Source organism: Mytilus galloprovincialis, chromosome 7 (genome assembly GCF_965363235.1).
Source record: "Mytilus galloprovincialis chromosome 7, xbMytGall1.hap1.1, whole genome shotgun sequence".
Lineage (NCBI taxonomy): Eukaryota > Metazoa > Mollusca > Bivalvia > Mytilida > Mytilidae > Mytilus > Mytilus galloprovincialis.
Genome location: NC_134844.1, coordinates 93,121,052 through 93,146,834, shown reverse-complemented (window position 1 = coordinate 93,146,834; position 25,783 = coordinate 93,121,052). Strand labels below are relative to the sequence as shown.

Genomic DNA, 25,783 nt, shown 5'->3' with positions numbered 1-25,783 from the left:
TCAGTTAGACTGGTTTCCGAGAATAGTTTACCTTTTACCTTTTAAAATGTACCTGACAAAGAACCAGTTAAAAATTATCGATTGCAAGTAGAAAAAGAAGAAGAAAACGGTTTTGCATTTGAATAAACAGAATACAGACACATGTCAAATTAATATTTGTTTTCTTGTTTTTTTGTTTATAATTACTTTGTTCATTAAAGTTGGATTATTAAAAATTTATTTTCTGCAAAATTATAATTGAACTTGTCCCGACGGACAAGCTTGATACAGCTTTTACTTGTCCAACCTTCTTTTCCTCTGGTACCGGACAATCAAGACAAGCGTTATTGTCGAAGCCTGTCGTGGAATGTGAAAGGCAGACGAAGGGGATTTTCGTTTAACAAAAAAAGAAAATTTATTATTTTTAATCATAAGAGAAACAGATTCTCACATAGTTACTCGTGGATTATCGGATTTATCCAGTCTCGATAGTTCAATTATACATTTTAAAGTCTCGCCGAGGCTTGGACTTTAAAATTGATAATATAACTATCTTGATTGGATAAATCCAATAATCCACTGTTATCAATGTAAGAATCTATATGTATGTAAGTATGTGATAAACATATATATAAATGCACTTCTTTAGTAAAGGATAATGATTTTTTTTTCAGTGCATGCAAATACAAATATTTGAGATTATTTGTAGCTATAGTAACGATGCTCTCAAAGTTTTTGTTAGTTATAAATGTAACCTCAATTTTGATATTTTGATTAATTTTTCCAAGTTTAATTAAAAAAAAAAGTAAACCTGTGTACAGTAATTTATATACATACATATGCAGATACAGTGACGTATATTGTCAGTTTGAACCTGGTACACAAATAAAGCAAGTTATTTACAAAGGACAAGGTATGATAAGCTATTGCAACTGGCCCCCTCCAAGAAACATTGTTATTTCTAAAGAGAATAGTGTCTCATCTAACAAAAAATCAATATAACTTTTCTTTTTCCGTGTGAAAAAAATATTAAATACCTCTCACTTTCTCATGAAAAACGTAAATTTTATGAAAATCCGAAGTTTTTCTGTCCGTTTGAGCAATTTTTAATTATGAGCGGATGCAATTTCACAGTCCACTAAACATATAAAATGATAGTGCGAGTGGGGCATCCGTGTACTGTGGACACATTCTTGTTAATTATGAGCGGACGAAAGTACCTCAAATATATTTCAATGTGTTGTTTGTTGTAAGGAAATAATTCACTGTTTTTAAATATATTCATGGTACTCGCGTCCGCTCATTTTCAAAGTTCAAAATTTCTACACTGAAAATTCCTTGTTTTTACGAAAACGTCAATAATATGTGAACCAAGGACCGGAACGAACTTGCATTTCCAAATCTGCTCGAGTATCTTATTTTAACTCAGGTGATCTTGATTGAGTTACTAAACTTCAATGCCGGGAAGGAAAAAAGCTTTTTCGTTCTTTATCATGTTTACGGTTTATTTTAAGTCGAGCAAAGTAAAGGAACGTGATTTTGCATGATTTTTTTAAAGGGACAGTGGCAGTGTTGTCAAAGAACAACCAGCAAACTGTACATTCAACAACACTAAATGAATAAAGACCCTACCAAATTATAACCCTTTTCATCCGTGTACATAGTACGTAAATGGCAACTGGAAATTTAAATCGATTTCACGTGGAAACAAAATTAGAACCGAGATTACCTCCCCTGTCAATGGATTATACAGGAAATTATTTGATTTTTTTTTAAAATAATTTTAAAGAAACAAAAATCTTAACTCATTAAATTATTATAAATATTTTAAATATATACATGTATTTAAAAGAAATACTGTAAGGTTTAGATATAATTTTAAAACTTTAATTAAGTGTATGCAAATATTGTAAACCTTTCAAAATACTATGAAATAATCTCAACAAAATATCTACTTTCAAAATCCGAAGATACATTACAGATGCATGCTTGATTTTTTATAATTGAAAATCAATGCGTCTACTCTCGTATATAAGCTAATCAGACAGCTGTTACGTACTTGCTAAAAGCTGACATTACAATTTGATAAAAATTTCAGTTCAAAAAATATAATACTATCTTTTCTGTGACTGTTTTTTTTATTTCTTTTCACTTTTTCTTTTTTATAATCTTTTCTCTAATATAAAATAAAAGGAGAAGCTTCTATGTGTGCGACTTGTTAATCGATAAAAGGATAACATAACTGATTTTTGTAAAAGAAATAAATTGTCTTTTTGACACATTCCCTATCCAGTCCATTCTTATTTTAGACAATGTATATTAAACTTGTATTTTGTGTATCTTCTCAAGGGATGTAGAAAAGACATTTCCTTACTCAAGAGAAGCACACCTTGTACCTGTTAGATAATGAGGAACAAAAAGAATCAGTGTCTTTTTTTTTTTTGGAATGTACAAGTACCCGGCCACGTCCACTTATTTGTATATTTATTGATCTTAGCCTTTTTTTAACTGACTTTTATAGTTCGTTCTTATGTTTTACTGTTACACCACTATCCAAGGTTAGGGTGAGGTTTCAGATCCCGCTAACATGTTTAACCTGCCACATTCTCTATGTGTGTGCCCATGGTGCCTGTCCCAAGTCAGGAGCATGGAGTCAGTTTCTCAAAAAAAAACTTACGAGTAAGATTGATTGTGAGTCATTAACAATTATACTTATGATCATTCTTAGTCGTAAGTTTTTATGTGAAACCGACTCCTGTAATTTAGTGGTTATCGTTTGCTTATGTCATGAATGTGTTACATATTTGTTTTTGGTTAATTTTTGTCTGCATATATTAGGCCGTTGGTTATCTCGTTTGAATCGTTTGACACTGTTATTTCGGGGCCTTTTATAACTGACAATGTGGTATGGGCTTTGCTCATGTTGAAGGCCATACGGTTGTTAATTTCTGTGTCATTTTGGTCTTTTGAGTGGAGAGTTGTCCCATTGTCAACCATACCACATCTTCTTAATTATAATAAATGCATTGAACAAAATGACTAAAACCACTGGACTCCTATCATTTTCTGGATTGCCCAAAGATAGATATGTTATTATTCTATTTTTATACGTCCGTCAAAATTTTGACGGGACGTATTATGGTATACAAATGTCCGGTATCCGTCTGTCCGTCTGTCCGTCCGTCCGTCTGTCCGTCTGTCCGGCGTAAACATGTCGCACCGTAACTTGAGAACGACTTATCCAAATTTCATGAAACTTAATATAGTTGTTTCTAATGATGGTCAAATGATCTGTATACTTTTTGGTGAAAATAAGATTTAAACTTTTTGAGTTACAGCACTTTGTAACTAAAACAGGGGTGTGTTTTTTTTCACATGTCGCACCGTATCTCAAAAACGTTTCTTGATTATTGCTTAAAACTTTACACACTTCTTAGTTATATTAATCTTAATATCTGTATACATTTTGGTGATGATTCAAAATTTCATTTTTGAGTTTTTGAGTATTTTATAAAAAAGGGGGAGGTTTTTTTTACATGTCGCGCCGTATCTCAAAAACAATTTATGATTATTGCTTAAAACTTTACACACTTCTTTGTTATATTAATCTAAAGATCTGTATACTTTTTGGTGATGATTCAAAATTTCATTTTTGAGATATTGAGTATTTTGTAAAAAAGGGGGAGGGTTTTTTTACATGTCGTGCTGTATCTCAAAAACGATTTATGATTATTGCTTAAAACTTTACACACTTCTTTGTTATATTAATCTAAAGATCTGTATACTTTTTGGTGATGACTCAAAATTTTATTTTTGAGTTATTGAGTATTTTGTAAAAAAGGGGAGGTTTTTTTTTTGCATGTCGCGCCGTATCTCAAAAACAATTTATGATTATTGCTTGAAACTGTACATACTTCTTTGTTATACTAATTTAAAGATCTGTATACTTTTTGGTTTGATTCAAAATTTTATTTTAGTGATATTTGTATAAAAAAAAACAGGGTGGGGGGGACTTGTTTCACATGTGCCGCCGTGTCTCAAAAACAATAAATGGTTATTGCTTAAAACTTCCTCAGAAACTATTTATGATTATTGCATAAAACTTCCACACAAGACGTCGGGCGTATCATGCGCTCATGGCGCAGCTGTTTATTTCATGATATATTCATCTTTGTCTTAGATTAAAAATAAAACTGTAAAAGAACCCAAAGTCATCGCCCCCTATCCTCTCGGGCCCGTTTGAAAAATATCAATATGTAGATCAATTTAACAATCACAGTGTACAGTATGCATCAATTTACTCAATGTTCTAAATAATAATTTGAATGGTACTACTTTTTACTGCATAAAATTTATTTTACAACTAAAAGGTTTTAAAAAAAATGGACGTTTATGTAAATTTTGAAAGTCAGCAGCCAAGTTAATACATCAATAATTTCAACTCTTATAATTCTCAACTTTTTTAGCTCACCTGGCCCGAAAGTGAGCTATTCCCATCACTTGGCGTCCGGCGTCCATCGTCGTCGTCCGTCGTCCGTCGTCGTCCGTCGGCCAAATTTAACCAAACTTGACCAAAATCATCATTGGGGTATCTAGTTTAAAAAATGTGTGGCGTGACCCGGCCAACCAACCAAGATGGCCGCCACGGCTAAAAATAGAACATAGGGGTAAAATGTAGATTTTGGCTCATATCTCTGAAACCAAAGCATTTAGAGCAAATCTGACATGGGGTAAAATTGTTTATCAGGTCAAGATCTATCTGCCCTGAAATTTTCAGATGAATCGGACAACCCGTTGTTGGGTTGCTGCCCCTGAATTGGTAATTTTAAGGAATTTTTGCTGTGTTTGGTTATTATCTTGAATATTATTATAGATAGAGATAAACTGTAAACAGCAATAATGTTCAGCAAAGTAAGATTTACAAATAAGTCAACATGACCGAAATGGTCAGTTGACCCCTTTAGGAGTTATTGCCCTTTATAGTCAATTTTTAACCATTTTTCATAAATCTTAGTAATCTTTTACAAAAATCTTCTCCTCTGAAACTACTGGGCCAAATTAAACCAAACTTGGCCACAATCATCATTGGGGTATCTAGTTTAAAAAATGTGTGGCGTGACCCGGCCAACCAACCAAGATGGCCGCCACAGCTAAAAATAGAACATAGGGGTAAAATTCAGTTTTTGGCTTATAACTCAAAAACTAAAGCATTTAGAGCAAATCTGACACAAGTAAAATTGATTATCAGGTCAAGATCTATCTGCCCTGAAATTTTCAGATGAATTGGACAACCTGTTGTTGGGTTGCTGCCCCTGAATTGGTAATTTTAAGGAAATTTTGCTGTTTTTGGTTATTATCTTGAATATTATTATAGATAGAGATAAACTGTAAACAGCAATAATGTTCAGCAAAGTAAGATTTACAAATAAGTCAACATGACTGAAATGGTCAGTTGACCCCTTTCGGAGTTATTGCCCTTTATAGTCAATTTTTAAATATTTTTCGTAAATCTTAGTAATCTTTTACAAAAATCTTCTCCTCTGAATCTAAAGGTCCAAATTAAACCAAACTTGGCCACAATCATCATTGGGGTATCTCGTTTTAAAAATGTGTGGCGTGACCCGGCCAACCAATCAAGATGCCCGCCACGGCTAAAACTAGAACATAGGGGTAAAATTCAGTTTTTGGCTTATAACTCAAAAACCAAAGCATTTAAAGTAAATCTGACATGAAGTGAAATTGTTTATCAGGTCAAGATCTATCTGCCCTGAATTTTTTAGATGAATCGGACAACCCGTTGTTGGGTTGCTGCCCCTGAATTGGTAATTTTAAGGAAATTTTGCTGTTTTTGGTTATTATCTTGAATATTATTATAGATAGAGATAAACTGTAAAAAGCAATGTCGGCAAAGTAAGATCTACAAATAAGTCAACATGACCGAAATGGTCAGTTGACCCCTTTAGGAGTTATTGCCCTTTATAGTCAATTTTTAAACATTTTTCGTAAATCTTAGTTATCTTTTACAAAAATCTCCTCTGAAACTAGTATTGGGCCAAGTTCATTATAGATAGAGATAATTGTAAGCAGCAAGAATGTTCAGTAAAGTAAGATGTACAAACACATCACCATCACCAAAACACAATTTTGTCATGAATCCATCTGCGTCCTAAAGTTTAATATTCACATAGACCAAGGTGAGCGACACAGGCTCTTTAGAGCCTCTAGTTTTTGTGCTCCATGTATGTAGTAAAGAGCATGCATACTTCCTCTCAGTACCAGAACGAGCATTAAGTTGTTCCCTTGTCCGTCTATAAATACGTACATACATACATTATAGGTCTGTCCGTCTGTACGTTCCAAAATTGGTTTCCAATCTCTAACTTTAGTTTGCCTCAACCAAATGTTAAGAAACTTATACACAATGCTTATCATCACAAAACACAGGTCAATTTCGATTTTGCTGGTGTCACTTGATACTAGAGTTATGCTCCTTAACAAAAGGAAAAAATGCTGAATTTTTCGTTTCCGTTTTCCAACTTTAGTTTGTCTCTACCAAATGATACAAAACTTATACACACTGTTCATTACCACAAAACACAGATAGAGTTTGAAAGTTGATGGCGCCACTTTTCCAGTTCAAGAGTTATGCCCCTTTACTAAAAGCAAAATTGCTAAATTGTTCGTTTCAGTTCTCTAACTTTAATTTTATGCTTCAACAAAATGTTATGAAACTTATATACAATGCTTATTACCACAAAACACAGACCCAGTATGAATTTTGGTGATTTCTTTTTTCTGTTCCAAGGTTATGCTCCTTTATGAGGTGTAATACTACCAAATCATGGTACGTCACATCCGGTTGTATACGAAAGTAGGTCGAAAAAAATATTCCCTTGAATTAGGGTTATTAATCCTACATTTTATTGCAGTAAAAAATTTTCTGTGTCATAAACATATGTCTTGGGTATTTCAAAACACCATTATTTTTCTATTTGGGATTTCTAAAGAAAATTTTGCAAACTTGAGGTTACATGGTGACTAAACCTTGTACACAGATAAAATAAGGGGAGAAATTTGATTGGTTAACTTCCAATGATGGTTATTTTCTTATATGCAATGACATGTTATGTGAAATTTTTTCTATAGTATTGGATAGGATTAAACTTTACTCATGCATGCCAAGTATTTCTTTATTTGAAAAAAAGATAAATTCTGCACATTTTTTTGAAAAGTGCAAATTTAACAAAGACTAATAGGAGAAAATCAACGGTGGTATTACACCTACAAATGAAAAAAAATGCTGATATTTCCGACCTCTAACTTGAGTTTCTCTCAATTCAATGTTATGAAATGCATATACAATGATTATTGCCACAAAACTCAGTTTAAGTTCAAATTTTAGTAGCGTCACTTTTAAAGTTCTTGAGATATCATGTCTCTGTATAACTTTATATGTTAGCCGGGAAATCAACTGAGTCCCTATGCCAATGGACACATTCTCTATTTATCTAAGTTAAATTGTTCAATCTTTGGGCGAAGAAAAAAAATACATAAATTAATTGAAACCTGATTTGCGATGGTTGCTGAGCAAGATATTATATCATGGATACGTTCCTGTGTAACCATGGAAACACTGAATGAAGAATTATATTAGAATTGCACTTCTGCACTAAAGGTACTCATAAATATCCTTTAGTTCCACGTTTCAAGCTTAACAATTACACTCTGATACTAAACATCTTTTTAAATGTTCTTCAATTGTTAACTTAAAACTAACTATGCGTTGCTAAGGAAAATTCGGGTTGTTTTGACGGATTATATAGATACAAAATCAATATGATTTTTCATGCAAACATTGTTTCTTAATATATCAATATAGGAGTCGACTTAATATGAGTTGTATGAAAACATTTGAATTTTTCATTTTTTTTATGGATAACATTGGATAAAAAAGTACTTTTGTGTGGTCATTAGGCAACATTGCCCCTTATCATACCTTGTCCTTTGAATACATGAATCTTGTCCTTTGTGATTGATTTGTATGCTAATCAAATATAACAGTATTAACAAGAAGAAGATGCTTAACCCTTACAATATAAATAGACTTTTTTTGTGGTTTGTAAAAGATTTTAAAGATGTTGTTTTGATTGTTTTTATGCCCCAGCGACAAAATGTCGAGGGAGCATATTAATTTACCCCTGTCTGTCTGTCCGTCCGTCTGTTCGTCCGTTCATATGTCCCGATTAGGATACATTGTTAGTCCGGCCATCTCCTCCTACAGTTTTGGAGGTACAACTTTAATATTTTGTAGGATGCTCATAAATATAATAAAGGTGTGCATGGCCATAGGATTTTGATTTTTTTCAAATATTCTGAAAATGACAGGTAGTTTGACTTAGTAATTTTTTTTATAGCTAGCTGCATTAAGAGATCATGGTTTGTCCAACTATCTCCTCCTGCAGTTTTGGAGGTACAGCTTTAATATTTTGTAGGATGTTCATACACATAATAAAGGTGTGTATGATCATAGGATTTTGATTTTTTTCAAATATTCTGAAAATGACAGGTAGTTGGACTTAGTAATTTTTTTGGTACTAGCTGCATGAAGAGATCATGGTTTGTCCAACTATCTCCTCCTACAGTTTTGGAGGTACAGCTTTAATATTTTATAGGATGTTCATACACATAATAAAGGTGTGTATGGCCATAGGATTTTGATTTTTTTCAAATATTCTGAAAATGACAGGTAGTTGGACTTAGTCATTTGTTTGGTACTAGCTGCATGAAGAGATCATGGTTTGTTCGGCTATCTCCTTCTACAGTAACATCATGATACATAGTGTTAAATTTATAATTTCCTATGGTCAGGCGGAGGCATCATTTGTGTCTTACAGACTAGCGTAACAATTTCAAGTTTTATGCCAACATCACTGTTTGTCTAATCTAAAATATGTGGAACTATACTCGCGCATATGGCAGAGCAGAAAAGGAGGGGGGCATTGTCCATATCTAGTATTGTGTATAGTCATGTTTATATTTTTCATGGTTTTTAGCTCACCAGTGTCCTGAAGGGCCAAAACAATTTTTGTCATCACTTTTCGTCCATTTCAAAGTGATACATCATATATTTTCAAACTGATATGTTATTGTGTTGTGTTGTTGCACCACTGTCTTAAGTTTAGGCGGAGTGAGCACTCACAAACCTGTTTAACAACCACATTCTGTATGTGCATGTTCCAAGTCTGAAACCTGTACTTAACCGGTTGTTTTTGGTTGCTGTCTGATATATTTGTATTTCGATTATTGATTGCTTGATATCAGACTGTTGATTTTCTCGTCTTAATGTCTTAACATTTTACCGTGGACACACCAAGTTTATGAATTGTTATGTGATATCAGATTGTTTATTCTTTTGTAGACTGTCATGTTAGAGACTCCAGAAGGTAAGTCCAGTTATGATCTGCCAGTATTTTTGTCTATTATACCGTTACTTAAGAGCAAAGTGTTCTTTCTGTGCTAGTATTGATAGTAAGTTTTTTTATGTTTGCTTTGTTAAACTTCTAATCTGAAATAAAAGAAGGTTGGGGTTGAAATGTAAAACATTAATTTAAAACTTCCATATATATAGTCATGTGCTGTCCGTTATCAGAAATCCTCAAAAGAGATTTATTTATTCCATACCTTTTCGTTATTTTCAGAATTTTGTCTTTATTACAGATCTTGCGTTGTGTTTGTTTAAAAACATCTTCTGTTCTAATTTTTTCTGCACCAGGAACGACTGTCCACATTAAAATTATTTCAGTGATTTCGTAGCTTGAGTTATATTTACATCTGTCTTCTTCAACAGAGCTATAAGAAATACGACCTGTTTGTGTCTTTATAATTTCCCACTAGCGAAATGCTTTTGAGAATATTGAGATACCATTATGTTCGTCTGATCTGTTCTTCATTCACTGAGTCTTATATTCATAATGTGACTTTTTACTAAGTGTGCGTTTGCGTATTTCTTTTTTGAAAAACAAAATATTAAAGTTAAAGTTCCTTATGCCATAAAAGAGCTAAAACTAAAATATGGATGTTTAATATAAATCACTACGGCGGACAATGGGCTTTTAAAAAAATCTTTTTCGTGAGTAGGTATTTTAACACCAATAATAACTTTTACATAATGACAAACCGTCAAAAACATTGGGAAACAACCCAGAAAAAAGCACTTCTATCAATCTTGATAATTGATATTGGAGAATTCGAAATTGCATATTGAAAGTATATGATAGACAAACAGAACTCAGATTAATTGATACAAACAATACATGCAATAGTTATATAACTGCATCTAAGACGGAAAGATTAAAATGGCAGAAATCTGTTTTATTTTTCTCATCACTTGGCGTCCGGCGTCCGTAAACTTTTACAAAAATCGTCTCCCCTGAAACTACTGGGCCAAATTTAACCAAACTTAGCCACAATCATCCTTGGGATATCTAGTTTTTAAAATGTGTCCAATGACTTGGCCATCATCCAAGATGACTGCCATTGCTAAAAATAGAACACAGGGGTAAAATGTATATTTTTGCTTATATCTTTGAAACCAAAGCATTTAGAGCAAAACTGACATGGGTAAAATAGTTGATCAGGTGAAGATCTATCTGCCTTGAAATTTTCAGACGAATCAGACAACCTGTTTAAGGAAATGGTTATTATCTTGAATACTATTATAGATATAGATAAACTGTAAACAGCAATAATGTTCAGCAAAGTAAGATCTACAAATATGTGAACATGATCAAATTTATCAGAGGACCCCTTGAGGAGTTATTGCCCTTTATAGTCAATATTGAACAACATTTGTAGTCATTTTTTGTAACTTGTACAAAAATCTTCTTCTCTGAAACTTCTTGGCAAAATTTAACTAAACATAGCCACAATCATCATTTTGGTATAAAGTTTAAAATGTGTCCGATGACCCCGCCTACCAAACAAAATGGCCGACATGGCTAAAATTAGAACATAGTGGTAAAATGCAGTGTTTGCTTTATATCTTTGAAACTAAAACATTTAGGGCAAATCTTTTAAGATTTAAACGTTCACCAGAATAAGATCTATCCCCTCACAAATTTTCAGATGAATCCGACAACCCGTTGTTGGGTTGCTGCCCTACAATTGGTAATTTTAAGGAAATTTTGCAGTTTTTTGGTTATTATCTTGAATACTATTATAGATAGATATAAACTGTAAACAGCAATAATGTTCAGCAAAGTAAGATCTACAAATAAGTCCAGTGACCAAAACTGTCAGAGGACCCCTTAAGGAGTAATTGCCCTTTATAGTCAATATTGAACAACTTTTTGTCATTTTTGTAACTATTTCTATTTAAAAAAAAAAGTGTCTAATGACCACGCCTACCAACCAAGATGGCCGACATCAGTAAATACAGTAACAGGTGAGCGACACAGGTTCTTGAGAACCTCTAGTTTGACTTGTTAAATGATTTTTAGCTTCCGGTAGACATAATTGTATGATTTTTGTCGAGCCTTTGAAATTTATAAATTTTTTGAAAAGTAATTTCATGAAAGTGAGACATAGGGATCTTAGATTTCGTCTTCGCCATCGTCAACATTTAGGTTCAGTCTGTGGTTAAATTGTTTTTAGACATCAATAACTGTATCAAATCTAGATGGAGTTTGAGGAAATGTGAACAGACTTTATCAAGACCCAAAAACAAAATTTAAAAAAAAGTTATTTTCATTTGTATGTATTTAACATATAAATGGACTTAGTTTATTTTACAGTTAACAAATGGATACAGTCTGGAGTTAAGTTTGTTACACATCAGTTACTTTATCAAACCTTCATAAAACTTTATGAAACTTTGGTACAAGATTTTTGCTGATTAAGAGATAATATCTGAAGCAAACTTTTGATTTTTTTTTTTCATTTTTAGTATTTTTTTCTGATAGATTGACTTTTTACAGTTAAAAGTTACATACAGTTTCGGATTAAACTTTTATGACATGATGAATGTTTAAATCTTCATGGATTCTTATGAAACTTGAACAGAAGCTTAGCTTCAGGACCATGAAATAGCATATAAGGAGAAAGTTTGAATTTCTGATAAATGAACTCACTTTTTATGTCAACAGTTCACCAATAGCAGCAATTACAGGCGAGACTCAGGATTCTGCGGAACCCCTTATGCATTTTTAAGGCAAAGAGAAACACTTTATGTATTTGAACTCCAAAAATTCATAGTAATGGTTTTATATCAAGTTGATGACATTTTTTGGTTGAAGCGAGACATAACAAGCTCACATTAATTATGTTGTAGGTGTCCACGTTTAGGTTCAGCCTGTAGTTAAAAGTTTTTTATTCATTAGTAACTTTGTCAGATCTTCATGAAATTTTATGAGACATGGAAATAAGCTTTTTTTAGTGATCAAAAGACAGTATACAGATATTTTGAAAATATTTTTTTAAACGAATGGGACAGCCCATTTTGCAGAAATTGCCCCTTAAACAATAATATTTATACACCCATTTCCATGCTTACAGGACGTATTATGGTATACCGTTGACCGTCTGTCCGTCCTTAGTCATCATGTTGGACATTACCTCATAAACGCTTTAATTTTCGATTTTACGTTTCCGAGTTATAAGATTTTATTCATAAAAAGGGGTGATTTTCAAGTTTTTGGACAATATCCTTAAAGTGCTTAGATCAGTTTTCATTAAACTTTGATGACTGATACAAGTTAATAAGTTACCAAAATTGGTCAACTTCAAGACCCATGCATATTTATAAAAAGGTCATGCATCTACATGAACATTGAAAGGCAATGCTTTGTCTTGTAAGAAAAAATATGCATGAGAGCCTAAAAAAACGAAATAATGTTTATTTACTTTACAATGCAACCATCTGTAACCAAACATAATGAAGACAGTAATCTATGTTAAGTAAAAATTTTCAATTAAATAATGTGATATACTGATATAGATAAATCAGGTCCATTTGAACTCTCCGGAAGGTTTATGATGTCATACGTGGTGCACTTTGGCTACCAACTAAAATTATGTCTTTTCATAAACATAAAAATAGACCTTAACAAGTCTGTCATTCTCTAACTAAAATAAGTCTGAAAATGAAAGTACATTTTTATAATAAATACATTTTTGTCGAGCCTTCGACTTTTGTCGCAGAAAGCTCGAAATAGGGATAGTGATACGGCGGCGGCGGCGGCGGCGTTAGCTTACTTCCTAAAAGCTTTATATTTTAAAAGGTAGAAGACCTGGATGCTTCATACTTTGTTTATGGATGCGTCATGTTACGAAGTTTCCGTCAGTCACATGTCCAATGTCCTTGACCTCATGTTCATGGTTCAGTGACTACTTGGATAAAAAGTTATTTTTGTAATGGTAAATTCTCTCCTCTTATTTTATGTAATAGGATAACCATATTTGGTATATGCGTACCTTGCAAGGTCCTCATACCCGTCAGACAGTTTTCACATGACCTCGACCTCATTTCATGGATCAGTGAATAAGGTTAAGTTTTGGTGGTCAAGTCCATATATCAGATAATATAAGCAATAGGTCTAGTATATTTGGTGTGTGGAATGACTGTAAGGTGTACATGTTCAACTGGCAGGTGTCATCTGACCTTGACCTCATTTTCATGGCTCAGTGGTTATAGTAAAGTTTTAGTTTTTTGGTCTGTTTTTCTTACACTGTATGCAATAGGTCTACTATATTTGGTGTATGGAAGGATTGTAAGGTGTACATGTCTAGCTGACAGGTGTCGTCTGACCTTGACTTCATTTTCATGGTTCAGTGGTCAAAGTTAAGTTTTTGAGTTTTGGTCTTTATTTCTAATATTTTATACAATAGGTCAACTATATTTGGTGTAGGGAAATATTTTATGATCTATATGTCAGTCGTGCAGGTTTTATTTGACCATGACCCCATTTTTACGGTTCATCGGTCAGTGTTAATGTTTTTGTGTTTCGGTCTGTTTTTCTTAAACTATAAGCAATAGGTCAACTGACAGGTGTAATAAAGCTTTATATTTAGGACTTTAAATATAATATCAATGATAAGTAAAGAAGGTGAGACATTGTGATCGTCTATTGGTTTGAAGTTGGCGTCTTCGTTGTCGGCGTCGTTCAAAGACATATTGGTTTTCGCACGAAGAATTAGGGGCCACAGATAAGCATTTTTTTTAACTTCTAAGACAATAACTTGTGTGTTAGTGTATGGATCTCTATGACATTGTACCACAAGGTTCCATATCACAAAGGGAAGGCTGTGATTTATTTATTTTTGCCTCAAAATTTTAGGAATTGGGGGCCAAAAAAGGGGCAAAAAACAAGCATTTTTCTAGTTTCATGACAATAACTTGTGTGTAAGCATATGGATCTTTCTGAAATAGTTCTACAATGTTCCATATAATAAATGGAAAGCTGGAATTGAGTTTGGGGTAATTGTCCAACACGTTTAGGAATTAGGGGCCAAAAAGGGGCCAAACATAAGCATGTTTCTAGTTTCCAGACACTAACTTGTGTTCAAGCGTATGGATCTCTCTGAAATTGTACTGTAAGGTACTATACCACAAAGAAAAGGCTGGGATTGATTATGGGGGTAATTTGCCTCAATATTTTAGGAATGAGGGGCCAAAAAGGTGCAAAAAACAAGCATTTTTTTTCTAGTTTCATGACAATAACTTGTGTGTAAATGTATGGATCTTTCTGAAATTGTACTACAAGGTTCCATATCACAAAGGGAAAGCTTGAACTGACAGTTTGGGGGTAAATGCCCGAAACGTTTAGATATTAGGGGCCAAAAAGGGGCCAATAATAAGAATGTTTTTAGTTACCAGACAATTACTTGTGTTCAAGTGTATGGATCTCTCTGGAATTGTACGTCAAGGTACCATACAACAAAGGGAATGCTAGGATTGATTATGGGAGCAAATAGGAATTAGGTGCCAAAAAGGGAAAAAAAACAAGTATTTTTCATGTTTCAGGACAATATCTTGTGTGCAGGTGTATGGATTTTTCTGAAATTATATTATAAGGTTCCATATTACAAAGGGAAAGCTGGGTTTTAGTTTTTGGGTTATTGCCCTTAACGTTTAAGAATTTGGTGCCGAAAAGGGGCAAAAACAAGCATTTTTTCTAGTTTCCAAACATAAACTTGTGTTTAAGTGTATGGATCTCTCTGAAATTGTACTGCAAGTTACAAATGCTTTTACCAAGTCAGGAATATGACAGTTCTTGTCCATTCGTTTTTGATTGTCATATTATTTGTCCAGGTGATTATGGATTTTCCTATAGGATTTTCCTCAGAGTTCAGTATTTTTGTGATTTTACTTTTTGCCATACCATAAAGGGAAGGCTAAGATTAAGTTTTGGGTGATGAATCATAAGGTGGTTGGACAAAATACAGGGAGGGGAGGGGTTCTGCTCTTTTCTTTAAAATTTTCCATTTTAAGTTGGTAATTTTTTATTTATATTAAAAAAGCAATTTATAATGCTATGGCAGGAGTTACACATCGAACAGGATGTGAAAATTATTATATTAAGTATTGTTCAATAGCAAGAAATTTTCAATTGCCTAGTATTGCATTATAGCGAGAAATCTTTAATTGCACAGTATTACGCAATAGCAAGAAATCTTCAATTGCACAGTTTTGCGCAATAGCAAGACATATCCAATTGCACAGTATTGCGCAATACCAAGAAATATTCAATTACACAGTATTGTCCCACTTTCAAATTGGTCTAAATGAAGGTATAAAGGGTCCAAAATTAAACTTATTTTGATATTAACAAAAATTGAATTCTTGGGGTTCTTTGATATACTGTATTTAGATTTTTTATTATGGGCCCAGTTTTCAAGTTGGTCCAAATCGGGGTCCAAAATTAAACTTTGTTTGATTTCAACAAAAATTGAATATATGGGGTTCTTTGATATGCTGAATCTAACCATGTATTTAGATTTTTTTATTGTTGGGCCTTGTTATCAAATTCGTCCACATTGGTCAAAAGGGTTAAAAGTTAAAAACTTTGTTTGATTTCATTTAAATTTGAATTCTTGGGGTTCTTTGTTTTGCTGAATCTAACCATGTATTTAGATTTTGGATATTGGGCCATTAAAGGTAAATTCATTTTCCAACCCGCTGTATTGACATATTGCCTTCATAATTTATTGATATGTTTATTTTCTGCTGCTTATATACTTCCCAAGAGAGTATTAATCTGGAATTCCAATGGAATCCCGGCTGGAATTTTGATGGGATTCCAAGTGGGATCCCACCTAATTCCACCGGGATAAAATTTCGGGAATCCCGCCAAAAGTCCGGGAATTCCGATGTAAATCCCGGTTGAAATATACTGGGATCCCACTGGGATATTGTGGGAATTCAATTGGGATCCCACTGGGATAAAATTTCGGGATTCCCGTAAAAGAAGCGGGATCCCGATGTAAATCCCAGTGGAAATATACTGGGATTCCCGGAAAAAAAAGCGGGATCCCAAAAATAAATACCAGCAGGATATACATGCACCAATTCAAATTGCACTGCCACTGGGATTCCTGGGTTATTTATGCAAAAGGATACATATGTCATGTTTTCCTTTGCTGTCTCTGTACTTCCAACTAGAATTGCTGAGTAAATTATGGTAACTGGAATATCTGCATGCAATCTGTTTCGTTGGCAGCTCCATTTAAAAAGATCAGTATATCCCCTAAAAGTATAAAAAAAAATCCACAAAGAATCATTTGTTCAATACGTTTTGAAGCAACAAATTCAATAGAAATATTATTGCATGTTAATGTTTATAGAATACAGTAGATTGGAAGCTAGTCCAAATAATTATGAAGTCTTGGAAGGTTATTTTATTTTTTTTGCAAATTAATTACCTTCCCCCTTTTTTATTCCCTGACGATAAATAACTAGCGACTTATTATTTTCACCAAATAAACATACACACAACTGAATTAAAGTTTGACATACCTACTATTTATGCCTGTTATGTGACAAGTTTAAAATAAGTTTATTCATGGCAATCATGCATGTATATATATATATTTTCAGTTTATGCTTTCAGACTTTCTGAAGTTGATTTGCTCAGATAAAAACCATACAAATCATAGTTTCTCAATAAATTATTTTTATAATCATTATATGCACATATACACATGTTAAATTAAATTATTAATGCACTTATCTGAAAACATCTTCATCTTCGTCCTGTCCATAATTCAGCGTAAACAAATTTTGATGACGTTTCTACCAGTACACAAAAGTCAACGTGACAATCTCGCCCCAAATTATATCGGCCAAGTTGATCTGTCTCCGTAACGGTATTATAAATAAATTAAGGGTATCGCATAAAAGTATTAATTACTGGCCAGTTTTTACTAAATATAAGAAAAGAATACTTTAGTAATCGGCACATGGTGCATGCAGATAAGATAGTGGCCGCATTATTTAGGACAGTATTTTCTTGGGTCAAACTGTTCAGTACAAAGCACGTGGTCATAATTTTTTTTTACATTTTACATAAGTTGAGAGACCAACGTTTTACGACGTCAGTCATTATCTTATCATTGATGCCGGACGACAACTAATAGAAACGCACTTATGAGAAGTTGGGGAACATTAGAAACGCCCAAGCTTGTCTGGCAAAACACCCGTTGACATTTCCTCGGACGCCTGTCATTTTTATCGCGAAAATCTCGGCATTTTTCTGACTTATAAATATCTGTCAAACTGAGTATTAAGTGACACTTAAATGTGATTGGCTTCACCTGACAGCTTTGGTGTCATACACATTGTTAATTAACACCAATAACCTATACTTTATGTTATTATAGACACATTTGTATACTAGTACACAAACAAAACACTTGCATATTTTCAACAACATAAATTAATTATGGTTCATACAATTTCCCAATTTAACTAGACTGGGATCCCAGCATCAGACAGTTTTCCCGATTGGGATCCCGGCTTTAAACAGTTCCGATTGGGATCCCAGTGTCCGATATTTATCCCGTTTCATCTTGACTGGAATCCCGGCTTCAGACAGTTATCCCGAATGGGATCCCAGTTTCAGATATTTATCCCGAATGGGATCCCGCCTCCAGATGCTTATCCTGGCTTATCCCGACAATTTCACCGGGATTGCATTGGGATCCCGATAGATCCCGTTTTCGTTTTCTCTTGGGTTATTTATAATTTTGCTCTTGCTTTTTATTTAGTATTATTCTGAACTGCTAAAATGTGCTTAATGCTATTGCTATGTTTTACTTTTTTTTCATCAGATACAGACTGACACAAATGAGTTTAAGTTAGAATATGTAAAATATAGACCACTTTTAAAGTGATGTTTATTGTCGCTTCGCTGAATTGCGATGGTTTTGCATGACGTTCGAATATTATGATGTTTTTCAATATAAATGTTCAAATACAACATTGATTTTCAAGCAGGAGTATAGGGTTTTCTAGATGAATGTGTATGCTAACATTGCCTATGTGAAATTTCAAAATTGTTTGTATGTAGTTTGAACGGCAAATATATGTGACGTATAAAATTTTCTGACGTCAGACACACGAATCAATGAATGTGTTTGTAGATAGATGTTTTGGTGTTCTGTTAAATTGTTACTTTTAAAATTGTTACACGATGATGACTGCTGTACCCATATTTTAACTATTTTATTTATGGTGTCTGTTTAGTTAACGCATCATTGTAAATATAACGGAATTTGATGAGACTGTCATCAAAGTGAGAGGGTTATCGCTATAAAACCAGGTTTAATCCACCATTTTCTACACTTGAAAATGCCTGTACAAATAAAATTGAGAATGGAAATGGGGAATGTGTCAAAGAGACAACAACCCGACCAAATAATAAACAACAGCAGAGGGTCACCAACAGGTCTTCAATGTAGCGAGAAATTCCCGCACCCGGAGGCGTCCTTCAGCTGGCCCCTTAACAAATATATACTAGTCCAGTGATAATGAACGCCGTACTAATTTCCAAATTGTACACAAGAAACTAAAATTAAAATAATACAAGACTAACAAAGGCCAGAGGCTCCTGACTTGGGACAGGCGCAAAAATGCGGCGGGGTTAAACATGTTTGTGAGATCTCAACCCTCCCCCTATACCTCTAACCAATGTAGTAAAGTAAACGCATAACAATACGCACATTAAAATTCAGTTCAAGAGAAATCCGAGTCTGATGTCAGAAGATGTAACCAAAGAAAATAAACAAAATGACAATAATACATAAATAACAACAGACTACTAGCAGTTAACTGACATGCCAGCTCCAGACTTCAATTAAACTGACTGAAAGATTATGATTTCATCATATGAACATCAGGCACAATCCTTCCCGTTAGGGGTTTAGTATCATACCATCATAACATATATGAGAAGAACATAACCCGTGTCATGCCAACAACTGTTTTTAGAATACATGTGTTTAGTTCCGATGCAAAGACCTTATCAGTGACTTAATATTAACGCCAAAATATGCAATCTTTAATGACTAAATTGACAACAGTATCGTAATTATATCCCTTCTTAATAAGTCTATTCAAAGGTTTTGTAAGTTTCTGAGGTGAATACTGACACCTTTGTGCTTTATAAAGAATATTACCATAAAAAATTGGATGTGAAATACCTGAACGTATTAGAAGTCTGCATGTTGAGCTATATTTACGAATGATGTCTTTATACCGATGATAAAATTTAGTAAATGTTTTGACTAGTTTGTGATATCGAAAACCCTGGTGTAATAATTTTTCAGTAATACATAAATTTCTCTCGTTAAAATAGAAAACATTGTTACCTACACGAGCGAATCGAAAAGTCAGGAATATGACAGTTCTTGTCCATTCGTTTTTGATGTGTTTTGTTATTTGATTTTGCCATGTGATTATGGACTTCCCAAATTGATTCAGTATTTTTGTGATTTTACTTTTTATCATGCTCACAAAGGAAATGAAAGGAAAAAGAAAGAAAAGAACGATTCAAGTTTATAGTAGTTTTGAGCATTACATGTGGTAGTATATTTTTAACTATGTCGGGCAGCAACGGGACTGAAAGATGAATTTGGTCAGCAAATGGGCTATCCTATGTTTAAAATAATGCCGCACGATAAATACAACTGAAATAAATGATATAATTTTAAATATTAAAGTTAATTTATGGTTTAATTAAGTAAGATTCTCGTGATTTTATGTGGACAATTTAATAATAAAAAAATAATTGAGAGTATTAGCAATGTTTTTGTAATGTTTTTTAATCTCGAGAGAAATCCTGATTTGTAAAATCACCGTCGCTCTGATCTTATTTAATTGCGGTTACAGTGTTAACTGTCTGCAACATGGTAGGCAAAAATTAACCTGACTGCTCCCTACATGTACTTACTAACATAATAAATAGGAATAATGGTTGTGTTTGTCAAAACATTTGAAAAACTGAAATGAACCCTGCTAAGTGTTATCGTATAGACATACAACCTTAATAAAAACAAAATATTTCGCTCTTGAACACCCGTTATCTGAATCTATACTACTGCGTGAAATTGGAAAATTGGAAAATAAAATTACATTGAAAAAAGCAGTAGCTACTTTTGTAAAATATAAATAATGTGATTTCATTTTAACAGCTCATGTACATTTTTACTTTTACTCAATGTCAAAGATAGACCTACAGCGCAACCACCATCGCACTTCAGCGTAGATATCAACAAATTAATGTCACAATTTCACCATCGCACTTCAGCGTGACCATCGCAGTTCGGAGTACCATCGCGTTTCTGAGTCCTACATACATATAGTTTATTTAACTAAAACTGTTTTTCAAAAATAAGGAATGTGTTATACAGACAACATCATCTGATAAATATATTGACAAGTCTGACTGGATCAGATTTGAAGACAAAACAATGGACATTTGTATACTTGTGCTTCTTGTGTGACCTTTTTTTTTTTGCCATAACCACATAGAATGGAAAAATGTCTTTGCGTGTTCAAAAGAATGACAGTTAGGAAATTAAACGTAATATGAATTTATAGGAACATTAAAAATCAGTGGAAGGGAGAATGCCTTTTCAATTCATTTACATTCAATCAGAGAGGTGTGACCATCTTTTTTAATGGAAACTTTGATCTTCAAATTCACAAAGTTAAAAAAGATTAGGGTGGAAAACCTTGTTGGATTGAATATTACAATTGAAGAACCAAAAATTACCTTAATATGGGCAAAATGTAGACACTCCTTGCTTTTATCAAAAAGTGGCAGAAATTATTGAGGAATTTGATAACCAATCTTGTATTCTTTGTGATGATTTTAACCTCATTCAAACTTTTAATCTTGACACTCATAATTATGTTAAAATTAACAACCCAAAGTCTAGAGAAAAAGTATTACAGCTAATGGAAGACTTTAATCTAGTTGATCCATTTAGAGAATTATACCCCAATGTGAAAAGATTTACTTGAAGGAAAAGAATCTCGTTTAGACTATTTTCTGATTTCTGATAATATTTTTCACCTTAATAGTGATGTTAAAATTGATAATAGTTACAGGTGTGATCATTCACCAGTGATCTTTTCTTTCAAGATTAATGAATTTATAAAAGGCAGAGGCCTTTTGAAATTTAATAATTCCCCTTTTCATAATACTGACTATGTTAAAGATATAAAAAAAAGTACATTAAAAGAAAAATATGCTGCCAAGATATATAGAGATGAAATTTTACAACTCTGAAATTGAATTTACTGTTGATGACCAGTTATTTTTCGAAACTTTACTCACAGAAATATGCGGTAAAACTATTTCATATGCCTCTTATAAAAAAACGGCGGGTATAAAAATTAAAAATGAAATTATTTTAAAATTAAAAAACAATTAGAAGAAAATGCACTTACAGTAGAAAATCTGGAAGAGATTGATCATAAAAAAGCATAATTTATAATGTATAGACAAAAAAAACTTCAGGGACAATATGATCATGATGTTTGGTCAAGAAGTGGTGGATTGAAGAAGGGTCAAATGTCCGTCACCCAGAGGCAGGGAGTGATTACATGTATTCCAAAAGATGGTAAACCAAAACAATTTCTTTCAAATTGGAGACCTATTACTCTTCTAAATTCTACATATAAATTGGCATCAAGCTGTAAAGCAGAGAGAATAAAATCTGTTTTGTCAAAATTAATAAGTTCGAATCTGGTTTTGTTCCTGGTAGGTATATACTAGGGGAAAATTGTCTTTAAATATATGATATTCTACATTTTATTGAGATAATAATATTCTAGGATTTCTCTTGCTGATTGATTTTGAGAAGGCATTCGATTCCATATCTTGGTCCTTTCTTTATGATACATTAAGATATTTTGATTTTGGTGAATCAGTTATATCCTGGGTTAAAACCTTCTATAACAATTATAACAGCTGCAGTGACACAAAACTGTTCTCTGTCAGAAATTTTCACTGTAGAGAGAGGCTGAAGACAGGAAGATCTTTCATCCCCGTATATGTTCTTGTTATGTGCAGAAATATTAGGCATTTTGGTAAGAAATAATAAGGAAATAAAAGGTATTACTATAGATGAGACAGGATTTGTACTTTCTCAATATGCAGATGATACATCATCGATATTAGATGGCTCGCCTAAATCGCTGGATGCATCTCTTTGAGTTCTCCAATTCACCTATACTGAAATCTCGGGACTTAAGATTAATATAGAAAAAACAAGTGTTTTTCTTATAGGTAGCAAAAAACATAGCCTGGATCAAATTTGTGTAAAGTGGGGATTGAAATGGGGCTCCAGTACATTTAAGCTCCTTGGAATTACTTTTTCAGTTGACTAGACAGAATGATAAATTTAAATTATAGGCCAGTTTTAGATTATATAGACAACACAAAAAAATGCCAAAAACAGTATCTCATCCTTTTGGAAAGGTTACCATTTTAAAACATAAAAAACTTTGGTCATATCTAAATTAAATCATCTGTTTCTATCTATCCATAGACCAGATGAGAATATGTAATGTGACCTACCGAATAAGACTATTTACCGGATTTGTTATCTCATAAACAACACGACAGGTGCCACATGTGGAGCAGGATCTGCTTACACTTCCGGAACAACTAGTTTTTGGTGGGGTTCGTGTTGTTTATTCTTTAGTTATCTATGTTCAGTCATGTGTACTTTTGTTTGTCTGTTTGTCCTTATCATTTTTAGCCATGGCGTCAGTTTATTTTGGATTTATGAGTTTGACTGTCCCTCTGGTATCTTTCGTCCCTCTTTTATGTAATGTAACAAATAAAATGTATGCTTTTATCTGGAGTAATAAACCAGATAAGGTCAAACGAGATCTTTTATGTCAAGATTATTATATGGGTGGTTTGAAAATGCTAAACTTAACAGCATTTAGACAGGGACTGAAACTTTCATGGGTAAGACGGCTGTATAATTCAAATTCAAAGTAGGTGAGGTTAGTCTCTATTGAGGAGCAAATACATTTTATTGAATTAAGTTATATTGGGCCTATTAAAAGGTCATCAAATAAATTTTGGCAAGAGGCTTTTGATGCTTGGAAAAGCCACGCTAGAAAACCAAGATGAAGTGATGAAATTCTTCTTTATGGGAGGTAGAAACATTACAATTGGTGGTTCAAGTGTCTACAATAAAAACTGGGCAAACACTGGAATTTGGACAGTGCAAGACTTGTTAGATTATCAGGGCAAGGTTATGTCATTTCAAATTTTCCAACAATTATATCAATTTAGGCCAAATAGTTTACATTACTTTGGAATAGCACACTCGCTTAATGAGTGGTTAAACACGAACAATATTTAAGTAATACTACCTTTTAACATAAGTATCTTCTTTGAATCAAAAAAGGTTCAAAGAACATGTACAATTAGTATTGAATGAGAAATATATTACTTTTGCAGCAAGGGAAAAATGGGAGAACCATCTTAATATGACCGGTATTAACTGGAAAAAATACACTAGAAGCACTAAATTTTGCTGGTTCCAATATATAATTATCCATATAATTTTTAGAACTAATTCACTACTCTATACAAGCTGAAAATAGATAGTAGCAACATATGTACATTTTGCAAAGAAGGACCAGAGACCATAGAACATTTATTTTAAAGCTGTCCGATGGTATCTCTGGCATGCACGAAACATCTGGATTTTTGAAATGACAAATATTGAACTGCCTTTGAATATTATGATTATTCTATTTGGTATCTACGAAAATGTTAAATTGAATTTTGTTAAAAATAAGAATATCCTGCTTTCAAAATACTATATTTTCCAAACGCAATTACAAGATGTTTTGCCAAATTTAAATGCTTTAAAAAACTATTTAAAGGAACACTTGAACTTAGAAAAAAAACATTTTAAAAACCACTCTGTAGAGGAATATTACAAATACTGGAGTCCCTGGGCCCCTGTTATAGAATAAATAATAAATGTCGAATTTTGATTGAAACACCACTAATAGATATTACAAGAACAAATAAGAGTCCAATATTATAAGATTATTATTTATTTTAAACCTATTGTTGCACCATCATATATTCAATTGTTGTTTTATTATTTAATACTTTCGTTGTGTATATTGGCGTTTTTCAATAAAAGCGTTCTTTTCAGACCTAAAAAAAATGGAAAATCAACTGTCTAAAATTTATTTTCAAGAGTTATTTTGAATACCTCTATTATAGACCTGTTTGTAAACAAAAAGGGCAATCTTAAATACTCTTTAAAATGATATATTATTTTCATAATTTGTGTACTGTTTCGTAGGGGACTTTTGTCTCCTACGAAACTGCTTCTAAACACACATATTTTTGCAATTTTAAATGTTTCCTAGACATTCCAGTTTGTTTACTTTATATACTAGAAAAATCTGATTTTTTTCTGAATTGGAGAACCATTTTTTATCGATAAAGATTAGACAGTATTTCACATATGAAGGTACAGCTCATGTTACGTAGTGGACATTTTGATGCGTTTCGTAGTTGACAAAACCGTTTCGTAGTGGACAAAAAGTTTTGTAGTTGACATCAACCCTATTCTATGTTAATAAAAACATAACAAAAATTACATGAAACTAACCTTTGTTATTTGCTTTGCACGAATATAATTGAAAAAATAGTAAAAAAAAAGACTGCATGGTAGTGGTAGTGTCCACTACGAAACGTTTTTTTCCCAAACTTGTTTCGTAAGTGACCGTTTCGTAGGGGACATATTCACATGTTTTATTTTTTTCTCACAACCCCTATATTGCAATAGTAACAAGACTGACTGTATTCATCAAAGCATTATTAAGCTGTACGCTGATATTTTTTTCATAATTTTAAAACCAGTTACTGAAGGAGATTTGACCCGTTTCGTAGTGGACATTTACAAAAATACGGTATCACTCTGGTCCATTTGATGTGCTCAATTTTTCTTACCAACAATTTAGTTGCCGTTATAAAAGCATCACTTCTTTTGTAAGACCCTAATGTTTATATCTCTTGCAAACAAAAAATTACATTGATTTTATAAAACTGTTTATTATCAAGTTTTAATGACTTCTTTTCGTAGTGGACATTGTGTTAGGGACACACCTTCTGAAATAAAAAATCCTATGTTAAAAGCTGCCCAAGAGAAAATAAATCTGGAATTCCACTGGAATCCCGGCTGGAATTTTGATGGGATTCCAAGTGGGATCCCACCTAATTCCACCGGGATAAAATTTCGGGAATCCCGCCAAAAG

General features: G+C 32.9%; 1 protein-coding gene across 1 annotated transcript in view; it reads left to right on the top strand.

Annotated features, from left to right (window-relative positions):
• LOC143084004 (uncharacterized) overlaps positions 1–25,783 on the top strand; it is a 144,855-nt gene that overhangs the window by 33,271 nt on the left and 85,801 nt on the right. The window contains exon 10 of the mRNA XM_076260411.1: positions 9,398–9,422. Coding sequence (XP_076116526.1) covers positions 9,398–9,422 — 25 coding nt within the window. The remainder of the gene's footprint in view (positions 1–9,397; positions 9,423–25,783) is intronic.